At 36.6% G+C, this 25,845-nt stretch overlaps 1 protein-coding gene across 1 annotated transcript in view; it reads right to left on the reverse strand.

The window, feature by feature from the left end:
• Nucleotides 1–1,495: 1,495 nt before the first annotated feature.
• Nucleotides 1,496–25,845, reverse strand: part of SEC14L1 (SEC14 like lipid binding 1) — a 77,485-nt gene continuing 53,135 nt past the window's right edge. The window contains exons 8-17 of the mRNA XM_044002172.1: nucleotides 24,567–24,756; nucleotides 22,551–22,639; nucleotides 20,729–20,799; nucleotides 15,217–15,388; nucleotides 13,984–14,118; nucleotides 10,680–10,814; nucleotides 5,741–5,992; nucleotides 4,537–4,715; nucleotides 4,010–4,111; nucleotides 1,496–2,052 (exon numbers count right to left, since the gene is read on the reverse strand). Of these exons, the coding sequence (XP_043858107.1) occupies nucleotides 2,037–2,052; nucleotides 4,010–4,111; nucleotides 4,537–4,715; nucleotides 5,741–5,992; nucleotides 10,680–10,814; nucleotides 13,984–14,118; nucleotides 15,217–15,388; nucleotides 20,729–20,799; nucleotides 22,551–22,639; nucleotides 24,567–24,756 (1,341 nt within the window). The 3' untranslated portion in view covers nucleotides 1,496–2,036. The remainder of the gene's footprint in view (nucleotides 2,053–4,009; nucleotides 4,112–4,536; nucleotides 4,716–5,740; nucleotides 5,993–10,679; nucleotides 10,815–13,983; nucleotides 14,119–15,216; nucleotides 15,389–20,728; nucleotides 20,800–22,550; nucleotides 22,640–24,566; nucleotides 24,757–25,845) is intronic.

Below are 25,845 nucleotides of genomic sequence, written 5' to 3' on the forward strand. Positions count from 1 at the left end.
TCTTACAAAAATGAATGTTGAAAACTGAATTGGAGGGGGCAGCTAGGTGGCTCCACGAATGGATAAAGCACTGGCCCCTGGATTCAGGAAGACCTGAGTTCAAATATGAGCCCAGACATTTGACACTAGCTGTGTGACCCTGGGCAAGTCACTTAACCCTCGTTGCCCCACCAAAAACAAAACAAACCAAAAAAAACCATGTAATTGGGGAAAAAAAATGCTATTTAAAAAATTTAAGTGAGCCAGATTATGTTCAGAATTAGAGAATGTTATTATGGACAAACCCTTAAATATGATCACGTGTGACCAATGTTAATGCACTGCCTCCTTCTCTCCACCCTATCTAGATTTACTAAGTAAAGCTCTCTTACCCTTCCCTAGGTCAAAAATTTTGCTGTGTGCTCCTTTTTGGGGAAAACAAATGAACCCACCACTCAAGATGGGAGTGCAGCATTGCTTTCCCTATATTAGAATTATTAGGATATTAGCTTGGTATTTAAAGCCCTTCATAACCTGGCTGCAACCTACGTTTTCTGCCTTAAAATACATTATTCCCTTTAATGTACTCTATGATCCATTCATACTGGCCTTATTATTGTTCCTCCCACATAATGTTTTATTTCCAACCTCCTCCTTCTAAAACTTATTGCCTGAGTGACCTTGGGCAAGTAACTCAACTCTCTCCCCACCCCAATCCCGGGACTAAGTTTTGTTTTAAGTTTGTTCACCTGCAACTAACTTTCCAAGTGCAAACACAGCCATGTTGTAAGGGGGAAAAAAAAATCACCATCCACCTTTCCTTTTTCTCACTCCATCAATCCTCTCTCTCACATAGCATAAATCAGAAGTTAGTGTAGCTTAGGGATTCAATGTTCAGAAACCCATAAGGAAGGAACTAAAAGAATATTTTATAGGTTCTCTCAGTTCATGCTGATGTTAAGATAAGTCATCCATTTGCATGGGTACATGCCTTGGGGGTAGGGTGTGTGCAGTTACAGGAACCCTATCACCATTGAACATGTGGTATGCGGAAGGTGAAGCAGGGGTGCCAAGCTCACCAAATCATAACGTCTTCCCCTGTAACTCCATCACACAGTTGTACCAGATCCTCAACTAAATTAAGAATGAACTTTCTTGACAGCCCATTTGCACCTAAGTCAGGGTAGCTAAGGAGTTGCCTTCCAACACGGTAGTTCTTTAACAACTGAAAAAACAGGATCATGCTCCCAATGGGTCAAGACTTCACACAGTCTGATAAGTGGAAGAAAAGAATCATGACCAGTTTTGTTAAATATCAATGAACCTAGAACCATTCATCTAAGCCATATTCTTAATTTCTCCTTGAAATTACTAAAATGAAGTAGAACCCAAGTATTTTTTTTTTTGGTAAAATCCAGAAGTGAGAACCAATTTTTAAAAAACTCAGATTCTTCACTCATTTCCACTATCCAGGATTTCCAAGCTCTAATTTAGGCAGGCTGAATTCATTCAAAAAAGAAATACTTTTTTTAAACAGTTCACATTTATTATTGATAACAATAAAAAAATCTTTTAAAGACTATCAGTATCTTATTACCAAGAGTGAGGTAATATGTTTATAATCATTTACAGAATTCGATATGTGAATAATGAATTCAAGAAAAAGAGTAGGCTAAGACTAGCGATACAGGGTAGAAGCCAAAAGAATCCTAAGTGCCAGAAGTAAGTGGAATGAGAGCAGTAATAGTATCACACTTTGGGGGGGGAAAAGAGGCGAAATAGCAAAATTATATAGGCATACTGCGAACTGCATAATCAGGTTATGTCTGTTGCATCAATTCTCTTAAAGGGAGAATTGGATCTTACTTTCCTCATGAATAAACCCTGTAAGCATTTGTGCAGTAATGGGCTTTGGGCTCTTAAAGATATATTAAATTCTCATGGAAAAAAAAGACATGTCACTTTTGAGCCAACTTAAAATGGCTACAATTCAAATAGCTCTAAAAACATCTCTGGGCAGATGTAGATTGTTGAGTGAAGCACTTTCTTTGCAGCTGTCAGCAAAATCGCCATCTGAGACAAACATAAGGAGAGAAAGAAGAGAAGAGAGGACCATCTTCAGGTCCTTATAACTTGGAAAACAGGAAGCACTATCTGGAAGCAGCACAAATGCCACTGAATTAAATAACCCTTATCATGCTTTCTGAAAACAACATTCTGGGCCAACATTAAGCTCATCCTATGAAAGGCAACACAGCTAAGGTCTAGAAAGGCAGGCAATTAACATAAAAGCCAAAGAACTCTTTCAGGGAATATGCTAGCTTTGGAAGAACTTAATTAACTGGTGTCAGGAGGCTGGATTTTCTCAGCCATCTGTTATTTGTTCCTCCCTCCCTCACCCCTTGGCCCAAATACAACACACACACACACACACACACACACACACACACACACACACACACACACACACACACACACACACACACACACACAGTTCTCTGGCCACAGAGACAGCCCAACTGATGCCTTAAGAAATTTCTTTGTTTTTAAATCAATTCAAGCCAGAATTGATATGCACAGTAGGTAAACAGAAAATGGCCTTTTTAGGTTTTGGCACAATTTCTAAAAACAACACAAAAGCATGCTTTCAACATCTTCATTAATGAAGCTTCTCCAGTTTCTCTTTAGGACACATTTTTAAGTTACCTGCTTTTCCCACACAGGATTACATTAAAGACAAGGCAGGGTTTTGTTTTGTTTTCTTGTACTTGGGAATTTAAGAGAAAAATGTAAAAGGCAAACTAATTGCATGTTTTGATTTCCTTCTATGGAGGATCCTGTTGTAATGTGAACTAAGCTTCTATTATAAAGAAAAGGAAGATTCAGTTCTTGTGTACAAAGCAGGACTTCTACAAAAACTACTCTGCTGAATTAATAGCAAATGCTGATGTGGTAGTAACAAAATTTAGGCTGGTGAGTTGGGAATGTCACAAAATTCTACGAGAAGGAATAGCTGCTGGTGGCATGCTATTTTCCAAATGAAATCTCCTTTAGTTAATAAATATTTAGGTTCCAATGACCATGATTTTAGTACATTAAGCTTCAAGAATGCATTGTGGTATCAGGGATACAGAAGAGAAGCTGCAATAAGTTCAGGAGACAGTTTGGGCACTTAATGCCCAGACTTAGATGAATCTCAGACATGAAAAACAATTCCCAAGGGGAGAGGGAAAACTGAAAACAAATGTATTTTTTCTAGCAGAAAAATCTGATTGCCAATTTGAAGAGCTGGGAAATTGTAGAAAAGGTCAAAGAAAGTACAGTTTTACAAATGTAGGAGCTTCCTTTGAGTTAGGGCAGCCCCCTTTAAATTTCCTTTTGTTGAATAACACTTCAAGTTGACCACAGCAGGGTTGGAAGTTCCCAAAGGAGTTGTTTTTGAATTATTCCAGATTTAATAAAGGGTTTCGTGGAGGGAAAGGTGTCCAGTGAGTTGTCATTTTACATATAGAACATTTCAAAAGAATAGCAGGAAGAACACGAGGACAAAGATGGGATTTATGGGAGACAAGCTGGAAAGTTTCTGTTCTATATAAGAAGTTCAAGGAACTGTCTAATTTATGAAGGCTCTCATAGGAATTCATTCACTAATGCACCATGGTAGAGTTTGTTGGAAAAAAAATTTTTTGCATCAACACTTTAAATGGTCTACTTCTTAATCAGTGTATACAAACTATTCTTTTCAAGAAGAGCCCTTGTGCTTTAAGTTTGATTTTGTGCACGCTGTATACAAAATTTATGGCTACTGAGTTTAAAGTTAGGTTTAGAATTAAAACTACCTATTTGAGTTAGCTTCAGGCTCAAAATCACTACATTTAAAATCTGAACTGCTATTTTTCTATCTAAAAGGATCTTAGAGGGATTTGCACAAATGTCACTGCTGAGTATGCTGTAGTGCAGCTGGCTGTCACCGAGGAGCTCCTGCCATCTCATTTCATCTGTGCATTTTTCACTTGCGCTGTTGCACTACCTGGAAATCAGGGAACTGGAGTGAGACTGGTTGGAAGAGGTTGTGGCAGCACTTAGCTGGGAAAAACCACTGTGACTTGATTCCAGGCTGGTCATAGAACCTCTGAAATTGAACATATGGAAAGGAAGAAATTTTAAGAGTTTCCTTTTATGGTTCAGTAATAAAGAACTGTACATTAAACCCAAATATTCCCTTTTCCCTCTATCATCTCTTTGAAAAATCTAATTGAAAACTTATCTCTAAAAAGTCTTCACTGAACAATCCCACATAATGCTGAAACACTTTTTCTAAAGTTACTTTTGTATTATTTATTATATCTTCTTGCCTACTAACCTTATAAACTCCATGAGGTCCCAGTTCCTAATTTTTGTTTAAATTTTATCTCTTCCCCTCCACCCTTTTACCAAGAAACAATTTAAGGTCATGCAGACTGAACTAAGATTTGAGGAATCCTTATATATAACCTTTTTCAGTGCAATACAACTCACAACAACAACCATTTGTGAACACAAGAGAAGACCCAATACCTGAAATCCTCAGAACCAATCACTTCTGTGTAGTACATCACTTTACATTTGTGAGAAGAAACCTGTAGTGATGCCAGCACATCATCCACTCGTGGTAAGCTGGTAGTGGCACAAGCTGGCATGCTATGAAATTTCCACTGTAGAATGTAGAAACCTGGCCATCTGGTCACGTGTGAGCCCTAGAAACCAATGAATATAAAAACAATTTCTGCAGAGAATCTTATTTTCCAAGTCTGTTTTCTGTCTGGATTTGACAGAAGCAAAGGTGTTTTGTTTTTAAGTCTCATTCCGCTAATCCTATCTATGATCAAGACATATCATTTTGGTTTCACTCACACATTTAAGGCATACTTTCCATCGCAAGGACATTACAGGATTAAGGAATATGTGATAATTTAACTGTTGCTTGCACTAAAAATTTATAGGATGAACTGCTGAAATCCCTTTTCCTGTAAAATTGAAATTGGAAGCAAACTGACTATGACATAGTAAAGAAGGAATTCCACCAGCTACCTACTAGCAAAGTGTAGCCTTTTAAAAAAATTAGCTTATGTCTAGAAAAAGGAAGCTATGTCCATGGGAGTCGGGGGACCTGAAGGTAGCAAAATTATGGGCTTATCATGAAAGAAATTATTGGAAAATTATGATCCCAATCAATAAAACTGATAAATAAAAAAACTGAATGCATTTTTAAATGTATTTCTATGCTTAATACTTACTCAATTTTACTCTGGAATTATTTTCTCAAGGAGACAAAGGCTACTTTAGCCAAAAATATTTCAGAGGAAATCTTTTGATTTTCAGTTACAAATACAAATACCTGAATTACTTCCTTGTGAATGGGAGTCAAATGGAACTAAAGATGATTTTTTCCTTGGAAATGGGCAAATATTATTGCTGTGGCTTTGTTTTCTAAAATACACTGCAATTCTTAGAGAACTGAATGCACATGACAGACCTCTAATAAAGTCTATTTCTACTAAATATGAAAATCACTGGCCTTGTTGATTTGACTATGGGTTCAAGTTTAACTCTTTAAAAGTCAACTCCCCTTTAATAATTTCTTTCTTTAAAAATTAACACTGGAAATTCCTGGCCTCTTCTAGCCTAGGAAAAGACAACTTCTGAGGTTCTACACAAACTACTTGACTTGTTTTTAGCACCGCATACCCACACTGGGAAAAGGCAACATAGACGGTTTTACCTGAACACTTTCTCCTTCTTTGCAAGTGAGTGGGGATTCCACCATACTATAGTCTCGTCCCAGCTGCCACATTTTGTCTATTAATTGCACATTATTTCCTACTGGAGAAGTAATGCTGTGAGCTCCCACAGAGTCCTTTTTAGGAGGTTGTGGTGATCTCTTGGAGTGATAGATGTTAAAAACAATGTCACCTTTGCACACATCAAAATCCCAAGTGATCACAGAAGAGGCATCCACAATTTGAATAAGAATCTGTGAAGAACAAAAATCAAACAACAGGTATTAAGCACATAGTGTGAATTAAGTACTATTGCTGAGTATTTGGGCATTACAAAGAACTGTTCCTGCCCTGAAGCAGGACTATAGATGGTAGCATGAGGTCCTTTGATTGTGGGGTTGTAAATTAAATATTAGAATGCTTCCGTTAGGCAGGACTTTGGTGTAAAGCACCTGCTCAACTCTTTGCTTCTTGATGCAGTTGTAAAACTATAATTTGTTTGGTCAGTCATATTCCGACTTTTTGGAGAAAAATAGCTGTGAGATCTACTTCTGTATCCATGGTCTCATTCTCCCTTTGTGTGCACAAGTAATACAAAATGCCATAGTTAAGCCACAAAAATGCAAAGTCTCGAGTTAATTCTTTGACAAAAGACAAAATGAAAAATGTTTATCAGATAGTCTCCAGTTTCAGCATGTGACTGTCCTAAACTTGTGGGACTAATTCTAAAAGCTGGAGAGGTGATCAGACTTTCCTACCCATTTCTCAACATTTAGCAGCAAAGGCTCTCTAAAATGAGAGTTATATGATAAATGTAATCAACAGGCCCCAAAGAGAGGAAAGAAAAACCTAGTTCATAGCTCATGGTCTTCAGCAAAAGACACAAATTAGAGTTGGCCAAACCTTGGACAAATGCAAGGAATGAGAATGCTGCAAGTCCTCTCAGGTGCTTCCAAGGACCTGGGGAGTTCCTGGTCCTCTGCCAGTCCCTATCCATACCAACACAAGTACTAGCATCCATGTGAAGGTTACAAGACAACTCTTCAGCAGCAATGTCATTTGAAGCAGGTTCTCTTGCTTTTGTGATAAGACCAGCATTTTCCTGATGGAACTTCCTTCAGTCCCACCTTCCCTTATCTCCCCAGCTTCCCTGATGAAGCTCCTGGATGAGGCATTAAAAAATCTTAGCTGCATGTAATCTGGGCCTCTGAGACTAGGTGGATGCTTGGCACATAAATTGCCAAACCCTGAGGAATTACTGACCCTTTATATTTCAAGGGGTGTGTGTGTGGCGGGGGGGGTGCGCCACATTCAGAGAAACTAAGTGGCACTAGATCCTTGCTGTGTCAGGAGAAAGTAAACCTCCATTGCTAAATGTTCAATGACTCCCAAGTGCCTCATTTCATCCCCAAATTGAACCTAAACCAAAAGTGTGTTGGTGTTAGAGCCACACCTGCAACAGCTCATACAGAGAATAATATGTGCTTCCAATGTCACTTCTCATCAGTGCTTCTACTTCTCTAACATATCTGGAGGTTTAAGAGTGCTAAATGGTCACGACACTCTTATGTGAGGTTGTGGAGCTTTATCTTCCAAATTCATGATTGGTCTCTTGTGGCAACTTGGCCTTGGCACATATTCAAGTCCTTCAATGCCCTCAGATATAGATGCTAACTCATACCCAACATGAACCTTTCCACTGAGAGTGGCCTTCAACTTTAATTCTTTGGAAACTGTGGTATTCTTTTTTTTTTTTTTAGTGGGGCAATTGGGGTTAAGTGACTTGCCCAGGGTCACACAGCTATTAAGTGTTAAGTGTCAGAGGCCGGATTTGAACTCAGGTACTCCTGACTCCAGGGCCGGTGCTTTATCCACTGCGCCACCTAGCCGCCCCAACTGTGGTATTTTAAGACATGTAGCCACTGGGTATCATCACAACTCAGATTTCTAACCTTTTTTTTGGTTTGGGGAAAGAGGGGTAGGAATGTGATTGACTCCTTTGGTAATTGTGCAGCAGATGGATGGCTTTTCAGAATGGTTTTAAATGCATAAAATAAACTTTTTAGATGACAAAGGATATCCATTTTATTGAAATAGCTAACAGAATATTTTTAAAAACCAAGTTCATAGACTCTAGGTTAAAAACCCCTGCACTAGAAAACTATTTTTGTTTATGATAATGATGGACCAACTTTGAGTTTTACATTCAACCACATAGAAGAGTTTGGGTAAGAGGAATTTTTCTACATTTGGTTTTCCTGTGATGACACCTGGGGACTCTTTAGGGTGATAATGGATCTCATTTATAACACTTTGAGGTATTCTAGGGTTTGACTCAATTAGCACAATGTCATTCATGAACACCATCTATAAGGAATCTAATTATGTCTGGACTCTAAATTGGACATCATCCATGAGAGAGATACATTTGGGTATGCATACATCTCACTACTTTATACCTTACTTAATTATTAATGAGGATCAAACATAAATTCTTTCTGTTATTACAGCTTTGAAGGAATTTCAGTTTCATGATTTTGACATCTGCATGGAAGTCACCTTATTTTATAAATAGATAGTGGAAATAAGTTAGGCCATGTACTGGTAAGCCTTAAGTGTGAAACTAAGCAATTCAAATTTCATTCTGTGGGCAATGAGAAGCCACTGGAATGCTAGTGACATGATCAAAATAGGGCACAAGAATATTAATATGACAATGGTGTCATAATTAAAGGAATCTACATAATGAATTATTTTCTCACTAAAGAACAGTTTACCAAGAAATAACTGTTCTATCTCTCTCTCTCTCTCTCTCTCTCTCTCTCTCTCTCTCTCTCTCTCACACACACACACACACACACACACACACACACACAGTACTCTTTTGGGCATCTGATCTGCTATTGTGTCACTGTGATTTTTTTTTGGGGGGGGGGGGGTGAGGCAATTGGGGTTAAGTGACTTGCCCAGGGTCCCACAGCTAGTAAGTGTAAAGTGTCTCAGGCCGGATTTGAACTCAGGTACTCCTGACTCCAGGGCCAGTGCTCTATCCACTGTGCCACCTAGCTGCCCCTGTCACTTTGTTTTAAAGAGGGGATATCTTTTGGAAAGGCAGAAAGGTAGCCTTGTGACAATGGTATTATTGACATTTATCTCTGTTTAGTTATCACTTTAGAATTTCCTAAATGACAGGTTCAAATCCTTCCATGGATGTGTTAACTGAATGATAAAACACAATCTTTCTTCAGGAAAATGTGCTTCCTATAGCCGACTATTGGTCTACACTTGAACCCTTAAGACTCACTGTACAGACAAGAACCTCTCCTTTTTATATAAGTGGGCTAGGAAGAGTCATTATGTGGTTAAGAATGACTATGACTGCGGGCAGCTAGGTGGCACCGTGGATAAAGCACCGGCCCTGGATTCAGGAGGACCTGAGTTCAAATATGACCTCAGACACTTGACACTTACTAGCTGTGTGACCCTGGGCAAGTCACTTAACCCTCATTGCCCCACAAAAAATAAAAACAAAAGCAAAAAACACACACAAAAGAAAGATTAAAAAAAAAAAAGGACTACGACTTTTTGAATCTCATAAGATAAATCAAGACTAGGTAATTTGTTAAGTCATCCAATGACTCTTGACTCATAAAACAAATGAAAGTCACCTAGATCTCATAGCACGGCAATTACCTTAAAAAAGATACATACAAACCCACTGCTACCCCCCAAGGTCAACCCCCAGATATAAAAAGGACATAAGTATACTGCAAAGTGTGTTAGATTATATGCAAAATTCCAACAGTGGAATAAGGCAGAGAATGAATTGGACAGAGTTTAGCCTACCCTGTTCAGTCAGTCACTGAACAGAATTTTAATGCTGCCCTAGATATTTTGAGTAAAGCATTGTTATGGGCTGGGCCTGACTCAAACCAGTCTTCTGATAAACTAAGTATGATATTGAAACAAAGTAAGACATTCAGTAGTTAACAAAAAAGGAAATTTACTTAACTACAGCAGGGAAATGATATTCAACAAGGATATGATATGCATTAAAAAGACAAGTTGATTCAAGTAAGCAAAGGTCCCCTGTCTATACACTGTCCATGGTGGTCTGCCAGTTAAACATCAGATAGCCTGGAGCTTCTTGTCACTGATTGCTACACTCAGGAGACAAGAAAGTGCTGTTACCAGCCTAAGCCTTTATGCCCCTGATCCAATTAAGTCTTACGGATGGTTTCAGTATCTTTTAAGGAAAAAAGAGCCTAACTTTCACAGGTCGAGGGTTAGTGCTCCCACCACATGTACCTATTTTCTACCTGTTGTTCAATTCCACAGCAACCTAATTATTCTACTGACATGCTGCAAAAGTATAACACAGACTGTATCAGGAGAAACGCTAGCAACATGGGATGAGAGTTTGTCCTTTATAGCATATATTTACACATACAATGTGGAAGGTATCACTGATAAATTCAGTGAAGGTAGCCAGGTCCCAAGCTTGAGAAAATGGCAAGGAATAGGCATCTTAAGCTTCTAGCTTAATGAATCTTATGAGCTACACTAGGGAAAGTACAAACAGCAAGGAGAGGTGTGTTTATCTTTCTCCCCCACACTATTCCCAAGAATATATTTCCTCTAATGGATTAATAATATCTCAGGAAGGAAATGGAGTTTAATATTTTCTAAAATTGCTTTATAGTTCACATTGCAGAACATACCTATCCTGTTCTTCAAGGAATAACTGTACCTTAGTAATAGCATTAAATTCTTAATTGCTATAAAAAAGGCTATTCAGTTAAATCTTCCAAACTAACTGATCTCATTAGGCCAATATAATAATAAAAATGTTTCTCTCTTTTCTCCTACAGCTCCAGCTCCAGCAGTTAATTAAGACTTATTTTTAGGTGGCCTGTGCAAAGGAGGGGGCTTAGTCAGTACCTCATGTGGTGCTCCTTTGAAAACACTTGCAGATTGGTAGATGGTTTCAGTCCAGAGTTTTAGATCTTCATTTTCCAGCTCCTCTGCAGTCCTGTACAGAGATTTGGGAACAAGCCCACCTTCTGGCACTTCACACTAGAAATATAAATAAACGAAGTAAAGCTGTACAAACACATACTAATCTTCTGAAAACCAAATATACTGGCAAACATCACATCCTAATATGCTTTACTCTTTATGAAATAGTTAGAAAAAGGAAAATGCTAGTCTTGAAGCAAAATATTCTCTGGAATTAAGCAAAATATTCTGCAAACTACTTAAATATATTCACTTTGCATTGAGTAAATGAAAACAAGTAAAAAAAAAATCAAATTACTGCCAAACTTGAATGTATAAGGTTCCTTATTCAATTACTATAGTATTTTTATTCAACTGTAAAAGTATAATAATGATAGAAAGGAAATATTTTGTTTCTCAATGGATTCTCAATGGCACAATAATAATGATGTATAAGTACTCTAAGTTACAGTTATACTATGTTGGAAAAAAAATCCCAAATTTCATGCCTAACCATAAGTCAAACATTTACACTATAACTATAGAGAGGAGGGAAATAAGGTATTTGTTCCTTTTATTATGATTTTGTTTAATAAAGGAAGCTGAAATCATAAACTTCACATTTTGTAAATTTCCCCAGTGACTTGCTTGATTCCAAAGTTCATAAAATTCATGGACTCCCTGCATTAACAAAAATCACTGTCACTGGATTTGAGCAATTATAGAAATAAATACTACAGCTTAAGTGTGTGGTTAGTCACACTGGGGACCATGGTGCAGCTTTAATTGACTGAAAAAATTATATAAGAGTTATAAGAGCACAAGTGTGGGTGAACTTAATATGTTTAAACTATAACAGCTAATAACAACAACTAACATTTATCCAGCACTTTAAGCTAACACTTTACAAATATTATTGCAATTTATCTTCAAAACAACCCTGCAAGGTAGGTGCTATTTATATCTCTCTTTTTTAGATGAGGAAACTGAGGCAAACACACAGCTAGTAAATGTCCAAAGCTGTATTTGAACTCAGGTCTTCCTGACTACAGGTCTAGTGTATTGTATCCATTGTATCACTTAGCTATCTATACAGTATATTGACTAGTCAGTTAAAATCAGTGATCTACTCTGAAATACTAAAGTGAATAATACAGCTCAGGTACAAAGAGATAATATAATACCTAAATATGACTATCCCTATTAGCTATAAAGTAAAATTTATAAATATCAAAGGCATTGCTATAGAGGAAATAAATGCAGCCAAAAATGTGTTCATAGCTAGTAATCTTTTTCAACAGACTATGTAAGCAACAAGATAAGAACCATTTCGTACATAAACAAGTTGCTCTTATATGACATGGTAATCATTTGATAAATTATGGATTTATTAATTTAATTGCTTCTTGACTCTGTCCTTTAGATGACTATATTTTCCTCTGAGCCTTTTTTAGAGTCTCCTATCCATTTGGGCTAATCATTTCCTGGGATCTCAATTTAACTAAAAAATGAGGCAAATTCAAAGTATGCACATTTTAAAAGGTTAGGTGTTTACTTAATAGATGCCTAATATTCAAGGCCATGAAACTTCTTTCTATAGTAATAAGCAAATACCAAATCACAGAACATTTTCATCTCAGGTTGACTTCAGTTGCTCCTGTGCCACACTATCCCCTTCTAGTGTGAAACCTTCGATAAAATCACTTATACCTTTCATGTGCCTCAGGCTTTAATAATTATAAAATGCTGGGGTTTATATCACTAAGGTTTCCTCTAATTCTAACATTCTAAGACTGTATTCTAATATTATAGGATATATAACTATATGGCCAAAAAAATAGAGAGTGGTGCTTGAATTATTCAGAGTAGCTGAGATATGGACTAAGTGAATCCTCTAATTCCAAAACGCACACACACACAAACTTTAAGGACTGCATCAGGGCCAACTAGGAGAACACATAGCTTTCAGACCACATACATCTGACATCAAATAGTTTGATATGAGCAGGAAGTAAGGAGTAAGCAAAAAAAAAGACTCAAAAATATAAAATTAAGAGGTTGTGGAAAAGAGATAGCATAAATTTGAAAATCTGACAGGTGAAAGGGAAGTTGAATTTTCATCATAAAGAAAAACAACCTGTAAAAGAGTAAATGCTATCTGAAAAATAAAAATCAACAAGTGTTATTTATATCTACATAGAAATTTATCTGGAAATATCTATGGGTTTTGAAATAATTATTCATCTTTATTTTGTAAGACATAAAAAAATATTGCTGCTTCCTAAAAACAAGTCACTTCCCAATAGTATCCCTTCCAAAGACCCCTTTCTTTATAACCAAACTCCCCCCAAACCCAAAACTAGTTAAGCTAAACAAACATACGAATATACAATACATGCATCATTCCACACCCATTGTCTACCACCTTTTAATTGCTTGCTCAGTTTTCAATGGGGCTGCTAGGTGGCACACTGCAGGATGTGAATTCAGAAGAGTCATTTTCCCTTCAAATCTGGCCTCAGAAAATTAACTAGCTGTGTAATCCTGGGAAAATCATTTAACCTTGTTTGCCTCAATTTCCTCATCTGTAAAATGAGCTGGAGAAGGAAAAGGCAAACCACTCCAGTATCGTTGCCCCGCCCCCAAAAAATCCCCAAATAGGTTCACAAAGAGTTGGATTTGACTGAAAATAACCAAACAACAATTTTCCATAATGAAACAGTAAAATCCAACATATGAATCAATCAGTCAATAAATAAGCATTTGTTAAGCAACTAATCTACTATGTGCCAGTTACTGTATTAAGTGCTGGGGATATAAAAAATGGTCTAAATTCTCAAGGAGTTTAAATGAAAAAAACAGATTTGTATATAAGAGCTATTTGGCATTTCATTATGTGATTTTCCAAAGATTCCTACATTACAAATGGATTTTCATTAGTATTCTTTTAAATATAAAACTCCTTTGATATATTTAAAACATAATTTGACTTACAATCTGGTTTTAAGTAGCAGCTCAATATGTATAAAACTACATCAGTATAAGATTCTGTATCACATGAACTTTAATATTTGCTAATATACAAATTAGCATTTGGCAAACTTGCAATATTTAGCAAAAATAAAACTAAATAGGAGATACTTCAACAAAACCCAGCAAATTACAATAACTGCTTATGCAAAAAATTAACAATTGCTTTATTTTGGAGGGGGGAGGAGTCTAATATTATACATGCTTAAATATTTACCATACACTCTCCACTCAGGAAATCCGGGATAATTTCCTTATCAATATAATCCAGCAAGCCCCCTGGACCCTGGTAGTCATTGCCTGCATAAATAAGGAACTTCTTTCTTGTGTTGTCATCAATAAATGGGCTAACCTATAAACAATAGAAAAGAGAACATTCTAGCAAGTTTCCAGAGTTTTAAAATTACATTTAAAGGTTAAGAATAGTTTTACAAAGTTTTTCTATAAAGCACGTTAGCATGGTACTAAGTTAACTAACTTAATGCAGAAAGTCAACTAATTTTATTCCAGATTTTTAAAAAAATCACAGATGATAAAGGGTGAGAGTTGTCAGAAAGGGCGATGGTGTTAAGAGACTGCTGGCTCTGTACCAAGAGGAGCCCAGGTCTGACAGGCCTCTCTTCATCTTTCCTCATAGAAATCAACATGAGGGAGAGATCAGAAGATTCTAGGCCTCCTCATATCGGAAAAAGATAAGCCAGATGGAGAGAAACAGAAAAGAAGAAAGAAAATCATTAGAAGAATGAAAACACTTTGAAGCAGAAAGCTCCTATGTCCTGGCCTTCAAGACTTACCTGACTATCAAAAACATCTATCTGTTGCATTTTCAAACAGTGTTGATACAAGAATGAAACAGGATAAGAGAAAAAAAACAAACAGCTAGCCATGACTGCAGCAAAGCAACTGAATCAAACCCCAGGTCCGATATCAGGGCAATACTAAGGAAAGCAGTATTACATGTGAGAACTAATATGCAGATTATGCAGCTTTCACTGTACTCTATTTACTGTCTTGTTTTACTGTCAGAATGAAATCCATTTACTTGGTATGACAGAACCAACTTGATCTCTACTTTGTTGTATATGGCTACTATCCTTGGAGCCCTCTACCAATCATTTGGCCTCTTCCCAGAGCTAATGGTTGGACAAGGGTAACCTCTGAGCAGCACAGACAACATTATTTTCTATTGCTCAATTCTAGGAAACAGCTCCACGAACCAAGAAAGCCTCTCTAAGGAGTCAAAGAAACTAGTCTCCCATCCTCCCCTCCACCATATTAAATATGCTGCCAAAACTCATCACCAAACATGTTATTATTTGTTAATAAAAGTTTTCTGTGACTTAATAAAAAATTCTTTCTTTGCTTCTTTTGTTCTATTTCACCACCATATAAGTTTAAATATATCTATGTTTTTCAAACAGAAAGCAACTAGTTTAGCGTTCAAACTCACCAGTGTCCACAGGACAGGGAATACCCTTGGAGCTCGGAGTATAAGAAGGCGGCCCAATGTTTCAGGGTAATTGGCTTCAACAACTTCAATGATTCTGAGAAGTGCTTTCACCCCAGGCCTCCATAAATGCCTCATATTCAATCCTTCCAAATCCACCAGACAGGTCCATGAACTATCAATTTTAAGAAGAAAAATTTTAATCTACAAATATAATAGCAGTTTATGTTGAAGGACTCTTCCAATTATAAATCTATTATTAAAGCAGCTAGGTGGCACATTAGGTAAAGCACAGGCCCTGGAGTCAGGAGGACCTAAGTTCAAATCCAACCTCAGACACTTAATCAGCTCTGTGTGACAACTGGAAAAGTCACGTAACCCCAACTGCTAAAATCTACTTCAAAATTTTTATGCTGAGAATTATAACTGGTCACAGTTCAGACCTGTATACCATGAGTTTGCCAAATGAACTCAAACAGACTGGCATGATCAGTTATCCCTTATAGACAAATACATATGTGAACATATGTATACATATTTATAAAACCCCATAACACAGTAGTTTCCTCTTTTTTTGCAGCTAATGTGAAATCCTCTTCTTTTTATTTTATAATTGTCTGGCCTCACACTTTTCATGAAATAATCCAGGTGAATTTTTTCTGAGCTCTTGTTCTATTCAAATAAAATTAAAATTTGTTACAATTTTTAAAATACAAATCTTTAAAATAAAAAAACTCCATAATCCATGGAGTTTAATTAGAAAATTCTTTACAAGCTTAATATCTTTAATTGATAAAGGGAGGCAGAGCCAAGATGGTGGAGATAAGCCAGGAAGTTGCCTGAGCTCTCCCAAGATTCCCTCAGAAACAACATTAAATCAAGCCTCTAAATGGATCCTGGAGCTACAGAACATACAAAAAGATAAAGAGAAAAAATCTTCAAGCTTAAGATAATTTAGGTGGTCTTCAGGAAGGTCTGTCTCACTCAGAGGATATCTGGCCAAGCCAACAGGAGGCTCTTAGGCACAGCACAGATCAGCAGCTGAGGCCCCTTGGTCCTGGCTCAACAGGCTAGTGGCACAGCAGGACGGTTGTGAGGTGCCCCCAGTTCAAACTGCCAGATGGAGAACCACCCACAAAGAAGGCACAACTAAGCCAGGCCACACCAGAGAGAAGAAAAAGCCTAAAGTAGTGAGGAATTCATGAGCCCTGGCGGCCTCAGAGCAAAAAACCAGTGATCAGGCCCCTGGTGCCCAACACAAGAAGCTTGGGACAGTGTCCCCTGTGATTCACTGTTCGTTTTATCACATCTAGCACCTACTATGCTTACCTTATTAATCATGTAAAATCATTAATCATGTAAAAAGACATGAGACTTCTGTGGAGTCTACAAGTCCTTCATTCTTTATTATTGACTTATGCTTTCCAACGTATCATCGTTCTCACACATATTCCCACCTTTGTAATCATGTCTCTAAATACTGAGAGGTGGACAGTTAGGATGGTCCACTGGTATCCTTTAAACATCAGGAGAAAAACAAAAAGACTACTAGCATGTTGGGCATGGCAACATAAAAGAAAGATATGTATAAGAGTTGCATAGGTTGGGCAGGTATGAATAGGTTGTGATCTGCATTGTTGAAATTTCTTACAATCCAGATGGATGAGAGAACAAAACTATTTGGGTATTACAATGTTATGAATGCTAAGAAATTTTATATCACCTATTTGATAAACCAGAGTACTATTTATTCATCTGATGCCAAAATGATTTTGGGGGTCAAATGCTTCTTTCAGTGTACTACATCACAGGTTTATTAGCTTTTCTTGTGCAGATCCAGTACTAACAGCATAAGCCAATGAACTACGATTACTGGGAAAATACCAGAATGAACCATTAAAGAGATGGCATGGGGGGCAGCTAGGTGGCACAGTGGATAGAGCACCGGCCCTGGATTCAGGTGGACCTGAGTTCAAATCCAGCCTCAGACACTTAACAATTACTAGCTGTGTGACCCTGGGCAAGTCACTTAACCTCAACTGCCTCACCAAAAAAAAAAAAAAGGAGATGGCTAGGAACATCTAGCAAAGGTAGCAGTGATTGCAATAGAGGACAGCTCATGTCAGACTTAACTTCATTTCCTTTCTTGATAAAGTTACTAAACTAGTAGATCAGCAAGACCTTAGATTTACCTAAATTTTAGCAAAGCATTTGATATCCCTTATTTTGTGAACAAGATATCTGACTCAGACTAATTATTAACAGTTCTATATTGATTTGGTGGGCAGTCTCCAGTGCACTGAGAAAGTGGTCTCTATTTTTAGTCCAGGCTTCATTATGAGGAAAAACTTTCTAACAATGAAAGCTAGCCAAATGTAGAAGGTGCTGTGTCTCAAAAGGTGAAAGACTTTCTCCCCTGGGAAGTCTTCAAGAAGAGCCTATATGATGATTATGAGCACTATCACTGTATAAAGCAGAGATCTGTTGTAACAGAACTTCTCCTTTCAAGCACAGATTGGATGGTGGATGCAGAGATCCTTTCTAACTCTAATACTGTGTGAAATATATAATTAGTCCATGGCTTATATACTCATTGATATTTGGAAACATCTAGAGCTTAAAAATAAAACAAAACTGCTTTTGTATATAAGTCATTTGTAAGTAGAGCTTTACTTTCTATTTCATTGTAGGACAGAATTTTTAAAATTTAAAACTGAGAAACACATAAAAGTCTAATTTGGTGAATTACCCATATCTCTAACTTTTCCACAAATGTATTCATTTTGTCATTCTATATTCATATCTAGATCAGAGCATAAATTCAAAGACTTTACCTGGATTTATTTTGAACAGTGACTCTCCAAGGGTGGTCAGAGATCCTTTTCAGAGGGTCCATGAGATCAAAACTACTTTTTAAATAATACTATTCATGACAATACTTAAGATGTCATTTGCCTATTTTTAAAAATCTCCATTTTTCAACTACATATTTGTGGGAGACCAGATTTTCTTCAACCAAAATCAATATAATGAACTGAATGCAAAAGCAGATATGGGAATCTAGCTATCTTCTATTAAGCCAGATATTAAAAAGATTAAGAAAAATCTGTAAAAACAGGGTCACTAAATTTGTTTTGGAAAATATAGCTTTTTCTTCATTTGAAATGTTACTCATATTAACATGTAATTAGTTTGTTATTTTAAAATTAATAAATTTCAAAATTTTTATCACTTTTAATTTCTAATATGAAAAATATCAATAGGCATCTAATGATAGAGACTTTGACATTTTACATTTTCATATATACTGATTTATTTTATCTTCAAGATTGCTCTGTAAAGCTAGTTATGGCAGCCAAAAAAAAAAAAATCTTCCCTAACACGTTTCAACATCATATTGCACATAGTATAAAATGAGCCTCCTGAGCATTTACTGTTTCATCTATTTGTAACTCAAAATAGGAAAGTTTTAGCTTCTCCAATGAAGAACTGCAAAATTCTTCAGACACATAGGCAATTTTCCTTTCTAAGGGACAGAGGAGGTGGCAAGTATCAAGTGTATCAAACCACTGTCATTACCTCAACCACCTTAGACTCTGGGAAAGACAGTCCAGGACTCTGAGCCCAAGAGCTCCGGCGGGGGTGGGGTGGGGTGGGGCGGGGCAGTGGAGAAAGCATCTCTAGACTACTGATCCTACTCTTCCAGCTTAGTCCCTAAATTTTCTGTCCAGGGAAGAAATACCTGTGGAGATATGACCTAACAACTGCCTTGCAGGTGACATAGACCCAGTATTCTCAGCAGCCAGAGCTGTTTAAGATCTGGAATAGAACATCTGGACAGCAAAATCTTTGGCTCTGCCAAAAAGCTGAACATCAGAAATGGATCACAAATGTAATAAATGGAAAAGGTATTAAGGAAGAGGCACTACATCACCTACTTTGCCACTGTACCCCAAGAACCACCAAGCCTTTCCATCTGATTTGCAGCTGAAACCACCTACATGTTATGTTGTTTCCCCATTTCAGACTATGAGCCACATAAGAGAAGGCATGTCTTGCTTGTCTTTGTGCATTCCCAGTGCTTACCACAATATTTTCAACACAGTAAACCCTTAATAAATACTTTTTCATTTATTTATTCCTTTCCACCATATTATCTACAGTAAAATGATTCAAAGCTACTTTGTATATGATTCAACAAGCACCATTTAAACCATATCAACAGTTACACGCAGTTTCTCCAATCAAAGCTTTTTATATCTAGGCAAGTCTATAAACAGCCTTACACAATACAATCCCTTTGATGCTACATGGTCTTGATGCCAAAAGTTTGTTATTGCTTATGCTCATTAAAAGCAACTACTTTTAGGGGCAGCTAGGTGGTGCAGTGGATAAAGCACTGGCCCGGGATTCAGGAGGACCTGAGTTCAAATCTGATCTCAGACACTTGACACTCACTAGCTGTGTGACCCTGGGCAAGTCACTTAACCCTCACTGCCCTGTCCCCCTCCCAAAAGTCTAAAAGCAACTACTTTTCTCTGAAAAAAAAAACCTCTTGTATTGCCAACATATTCTGCATGTACAATTTCAAGATGTTATTTAAATTTATTAGGTTTCATGCTACCTTCAGCTAAGTCTTTTGTAGAAAGCAAACACAGAGGTGTTCATCAACAATAGTACTTGTGAATCTCAATTATAAATATGGTAGTAGATCATCATTTGCATTTTTTACTTTGTGGTTCTGCATTTATGCTACTGATTTAACCTAATTATGTATTTATCCATCAAGAAGGGATATCCTTTCACTTTAAAAAATTAGACAATCAAAAATTTAAGATAACTAAATTTAATTGTTAAAAATTTAAGTGATTATTTATAAACATTCATTTTTAAATTATTCTCACATTTTAAAAAAGGCTTTGGAAAACCAGTTTGCTATATTGTACTAACCAATATTAATGGCAATGAAAAATATAATATTATGGTACTTTTAACTTCCACACAAAGATTGCTTAAGTCATCTCATATAGCTCACATTCAAAGTGTGTATCAAATGCATAATGACATAATTCATCTGGATTATGAACCTATAATACTTGACAGCAATTTTGGTAGATCATTCTAAAGTTAAATTCAAGACACTGACTTAAATTTGACTTTGCACATATCAAAGTATTGCATTAATTTTGAATTGAAAGGAATGTCATCCTAGCTTCACTTTGTGAATTTTATTTTAACTAAAATAGATATATTATGCATAACTTATACTAAAATATATGCAATAATTTCCACCTCTGCTTTGTACTCCCTTAAAATAGAGATTTATATTCCTCTACTCCCACCCTATGATAATACCCACAAGTTTAGAAAATTTCCTTTCATCTACTTTTTAACTTCTAGAAATCAAAACTATTCTTTTCTAGAGACTTCAGGCACTGCCTTGAACAACTAGCCTTAAACTATTGTAATGGATGGGTTTACTGGATTGAATACAATTACAAAATCCCATGTTTACCTGATAGGTCGGCCAAACACTTTTGTATTTTCTTCACACCTTCTTAATCCTTCCTCATTTATTGAGAGAACCTGTGCATGAATACAGAACACCCACAAAAATATTTACCTTAGTTAGGCATAAGGAGGCATATAACTACAGAATTATGTTGAAAGGACAATGGAAATTAATGTTGTTATCTGCTATAAAAATAATAATGCACAGGGATTATTTTTACAGGTCATTACAGACTATTTAGTGTTAAAAGGGTCCTTTGGAGGTCTTCTAATACAATCTTTTATTTCACAGTTGAGGAAACTGAGTCCTAAGAAATTCACCCAAGGTCACAAAGGTGAAAGAAATGGCAGAGACAGCATTCCAACTCAGGTCCTTTGCCTACTAACATAGGTACTTTTTGCCATTCATATGCACATGGCATAAGAATGTCAAAAACAGTACCTATGGAAACAAAAACCAGAATATTTTGTTTATGTGGAAATATAGACATATGCTATATTTCACAAATTATTAGCCATCCAATATGAAATAGCATTTATACTAGTCAATAAACGTCCAAGGGAGGGAGTTAAAAACTTCTCATATATCTTCAGAATGAAGGAGTTTAGAATAGCCAGGTAATGTATGTTTTATACTCCTAAATGTGAAGGCATTTTGGCACCATGAGATGTCTTAGCCTAGATATTCAGTAAGTGTAAAGAATATAAGTACTTTACCTTTTTCAAATATGCAATTTGGATATTCTTATCATCCTGATAACTTATATTTGGAATTGTGACACTGTTTTCTCTTGGTGAAAGAGTTGACCCTTCTCTTTTACTAAGAACACCATCCATATCACAATTCTTCACTGTGGGTCCTGTCTGAGGCCTGCCTCTCCTGTCTATACTGTCTGGGAGAACTTTTCAGCTTCTATAGGTTTAATTAATCTCTATTCAAACGACTACTAGATCTATTTCTCTAGCCCTAATATCTCTCCTTAGCTCCTGTACCACATCACCAAATGCCTACAGGACTGAATGTTCTGTATGTACCTCAATTTAACATGTCCAACAGCAGAGAACTCATTATTTCCCCCTATAAATCCACCCTTGTCCCAGTCAGCCAAGTTTGCAACCTTGGTGGAATTCTCAAGTACTTATCCTTCATATCTAATTGGGTGTCAAAATTTGCCATTTCTACCTCCAAAAATCTCTCCCAGTGTGATATTCCTAAAGCTCAAGTCTGACCATATCATTCCCTTATTACCTCTTGGATTAAATATATACTGTTTGACATTTAAATTTCTAACCTTATTATACCTTACTTCCCTTCATGTTCCCTGTGATCTAAACTGGCAGCCTTACTGTTTTTTATACATGACATCCCATCTCCCATTTCTACACCTTTACATGGCTGTTTTCCACCCCAGGAATGTACACCCTCTCCTCACTTCCACCTGTTGGAACCCAAGTACCTTACATACTCAAGGTACTCAAACAGAACCTTCTAAAGCTTTTCTTGCTCTTACAGCTACTAGTTCTCTTTTCCCCCTCCCCCAAATCACCTTTATGTATTTTGCATATCTTTTGTTTACCTATATTAGTACATGTTGTCAACCCTGATAGAATGTAAGCTCCTTGAAGGCAGGGGCTGTTTCATTTTTGTCTGTATTTCCAGTGGCCAGCATAGGAGACACTTAATAAATGCTTGTTGATTGACTGACCAATATTCTGTAGCTGTATCCTTTAATGAGAGGATAATATTTACAACATTCTGCTAACATTAGCATTAACATGCTAAATTTAAAAAATTTTAACATAAACACACACGCACACACACTTACGTATCTCAGCAAAGCCTCTTCTCCAAGAGCTCTAACTAAACCTTTGGTATCCATCTGTCCCAGCCTAAGCACATAGAGTGGACGCCCATCTGAAGAAAAGAGAAATTGGCATAACCTAGTTAAGTTAGAAATTATTTCCCACTACTAACCGCAGCAATCATTTTCTCTACAGTATAACAAGACATTTTCAAACTGACCGAATAATAATTCTGTGAATTACTAAATTCAAAGTTTAGTAATAGTAAACTCAAGGAGCAGCTAGGTGGCACAGTGGATAGAGCACCGGCCCTGGATTCAGGAGGACCTGAGTTTAAATCTGGCCTCAGACACTTAACACTTACTAGCTGTGTGACCCTGGGCAAGTCACTTAACCCCAATTGCCTCAACCAAAAAAAAAAAAATTCAAGTCAAGTCAAAGATACTACTAAATTTTTTGTTGTTGTTGAGGCAATTGGGGGTAAGTGACTTGCCCAGGGTCACACAGCTAGTAAGTGTTAAGTGTCTGAGGCCAGATTTGAACTCAGGACCTCCTGAATCCAGGGCCGGTGCTCTATCCACTGTGACACCTAGCTGCCCCAATACTGCTAAATTTTAACTGCATTATTTCTAAAACATTAAAATTGTCTTATTTTTAATACTAAAAAAGACCCTTGATGAAAGTTCTCAAAGAAACCTAGGTTAGGGTTCAAAAACTAAGTTTTAAATAAGCTATGAACTGCTGAAAAGAGCTATTATCTTGGCGGTTGGACCCTTTTTATGCTATGGAAATTTTCTCTAGTAGGTTTTACATAAGAAACATGGCAAATGATGTACAGGAAAATATCATAACATGCTTTATCCTGAAGCATTTCATCACTACTTGAATGAGTTGATACTAGACTAGGAATTAGATGATTTGCTAAGTCTAATTCCAGACACTAACATTAACTCATTCAATGATCTTGGACCTCTCTAGGCTTCCATTTCCTAATCTGTTAAAATGAGACCAAAATATCTCTAATAAAGATCATTTTTACTGTTTTTGTGGCAGGGGTGAAGCCCTTACTTCTAGAAACAAAAGTTCTAACTTTCCTGGACCTCCCCTCTTTGAGAATTTATCTTTGTGAACTCTAAGTTCTTAAAGCATTATGATATAGGGTTATAACCTACCTAAATAAAGTACTACATTTTAGCATTAACCCTCTGACATGTAATTTTTCTTCTAGGATAGGGTGCAAGTGAAAACTGTGAAAACTGAAGCATGGGCAAAAAGCTCAGTCTTTTCCTATCTTTTCCCTCCCCCCTCCCCTTCACTTATTGTGGTTCTATTGATTCACTGGAGATATCGAGTCAAAAAAAAAAAAAAAGAAATACTTAAAGAACTAGAGCTTGAAGGTCTCCAAAACACTGGAGGAAGGAGTTATGGAAAGAACTGGACAAGAATTCCACAGGATGAAAAGCTAATAGATGGGTTGAGACTGTAATGATGCAATTTTTGTTAAATTGGACAAAATAACCCCCATTAATTGATTTGTTTTGGTTTTTTGTGACTTGCTCAGGGTCACACAACTAGTGTCAAGTGTCTGAGGTCAAATTTGAACTCTGGTCCTCCTGAATCTAGAGCAGGTGCTTTATCCACTGTGCCACCTAGCCACCCCACCCCCATTTAATTGAGAAGGAAATTGATAATAGATATAAAATAGTTTGGCTGAAAATAAACTAATCAGTGGAACTAGATTAGTATAAATACAGTTTTATGTCCTTACTATTAATTTCATTATTTTAAACTATATTCTTGGGAATATAACATAGGTTGGTATGTCCTAGTTTTGAGGAAACAGGAAAAGAGACTTGTGCTTTGCAAACTGGATTAAACTGCTGAATGTTCTAAGTTAGAACTACTAACATATACATCAAAAGTGTCATTTTCTCTATAGAAGGCCAGTCCTTCATTGGATGTATAAAGGGATATAACAATGGATGTACTGTGGGCAAATGTAAGATTTAAACTCTATAATAATACCATAGAGCCCAAACCTTTATCATGGTGATGCCAGCCTCCTGCATAGTAATCTTGAAGTACTTGGGGAGGGTTCCACGTATCAAGAATATAATCCACTTGGTGCTGCTTTCTCCAGGTTAATGACTGACACATGATTTCTCTAGCTTTGTCAATATTGAAGTCACGAGCACGAAGGAAGCGTAATATATGCTCATCTTTGGGGATCTATAGAGAAAAAGAAGATTCTAGTTACTGTTAAAAACAAAATGCAAAGAGAATTGGACTTTAGAACCACTCCTTCCTCTTATTTATACCTAATTTCAGGACTGGACTAGTAAATAAAGTTATCTTAGAAAAATTGAGCTCCCTTACATCAATTAAGAAAATAAGAACTATTATCATTGAATGATTCTTTTTACTACTTCATTTTGGTTTTAGAAAAGCATAAGACATAGCTATGAATAGCCTATAAAACAGCAAGTGTTTATGGCCAGATAAATAATACTGATCCCATAGAAACCTTCACTGGCATTTCTTTGGTAACATATCCTGCTGCTAATTTTTACAGCTAGAAAATCTGTTAAAGTCTGTGGGCTGATTTTCACATAAACTAGTTTGCTTTACTCTCCTGGCCCCTTAATGTACTTCTATTCCTAGTGAAGCATTTTACTGAAATCTTTGTCACTGCTTATATGATGAACATGTTAATTCCATATCACTATTTGGGGGGCATGGGACAGTAAGGGCTAAGTGACTTGCCCAGGGTAAGTGTCAAGGGTCTGAGGCCGGATTTGAACTCTGGTCTTCCTGAATCCAGGGCTGGTGCTTTATCCACTGCACCACCTAGCTGTCCCCTACACATCACTATTAAAACCCTCCAAAAACATTTAACATATCAATGATAGGTAAGTAGCACCAAGTTTATAATACAAATGACAACAAGACTAAATATTTGATCTATGGTATGGGATGTGATTAAACAGCAGAACAATTTCATGGAATGCCTATCTTTTCTTGGTAATTGTACCTATATAAACAAAACTGAGCTCCCATTCTCCACAAATATGAGTTACTGCAGAGTTCTAAATCTTTAAAAGAAGAGGGATGGAACAGGAGAAAACTTGAAGGGCAATTCACAACCTTTTCAAATTGACCATATATAAATAGTAAGTAGAGGATTTAGTAGTAAAGTCAAAGATACTATTAAATTTTAACTGCATGATTTCTTAAAATTAAAGATGCTTTATTTTTAATACTAAAAAAGTCCCTTGATGAAAGTTCTCAAAGAAGCCTAACTAGGGTTCAAAAACTATT

This window comes from Dromiciops gliroides, chromosome 4 (genome assembly GCF_019393635.1).
Source record: "Dromiciops gliroides isolate mDroGli1 chromosome 4, mDroGli1.pri, whole genome shotgun sequence".
Taxonomy (NCBI): Eukaryota; Metazoa; Chordata; class Mammalia; order Microbiotheria; family Microbiotheriidae; genus Dromiciops; species Dromiciops gliroides.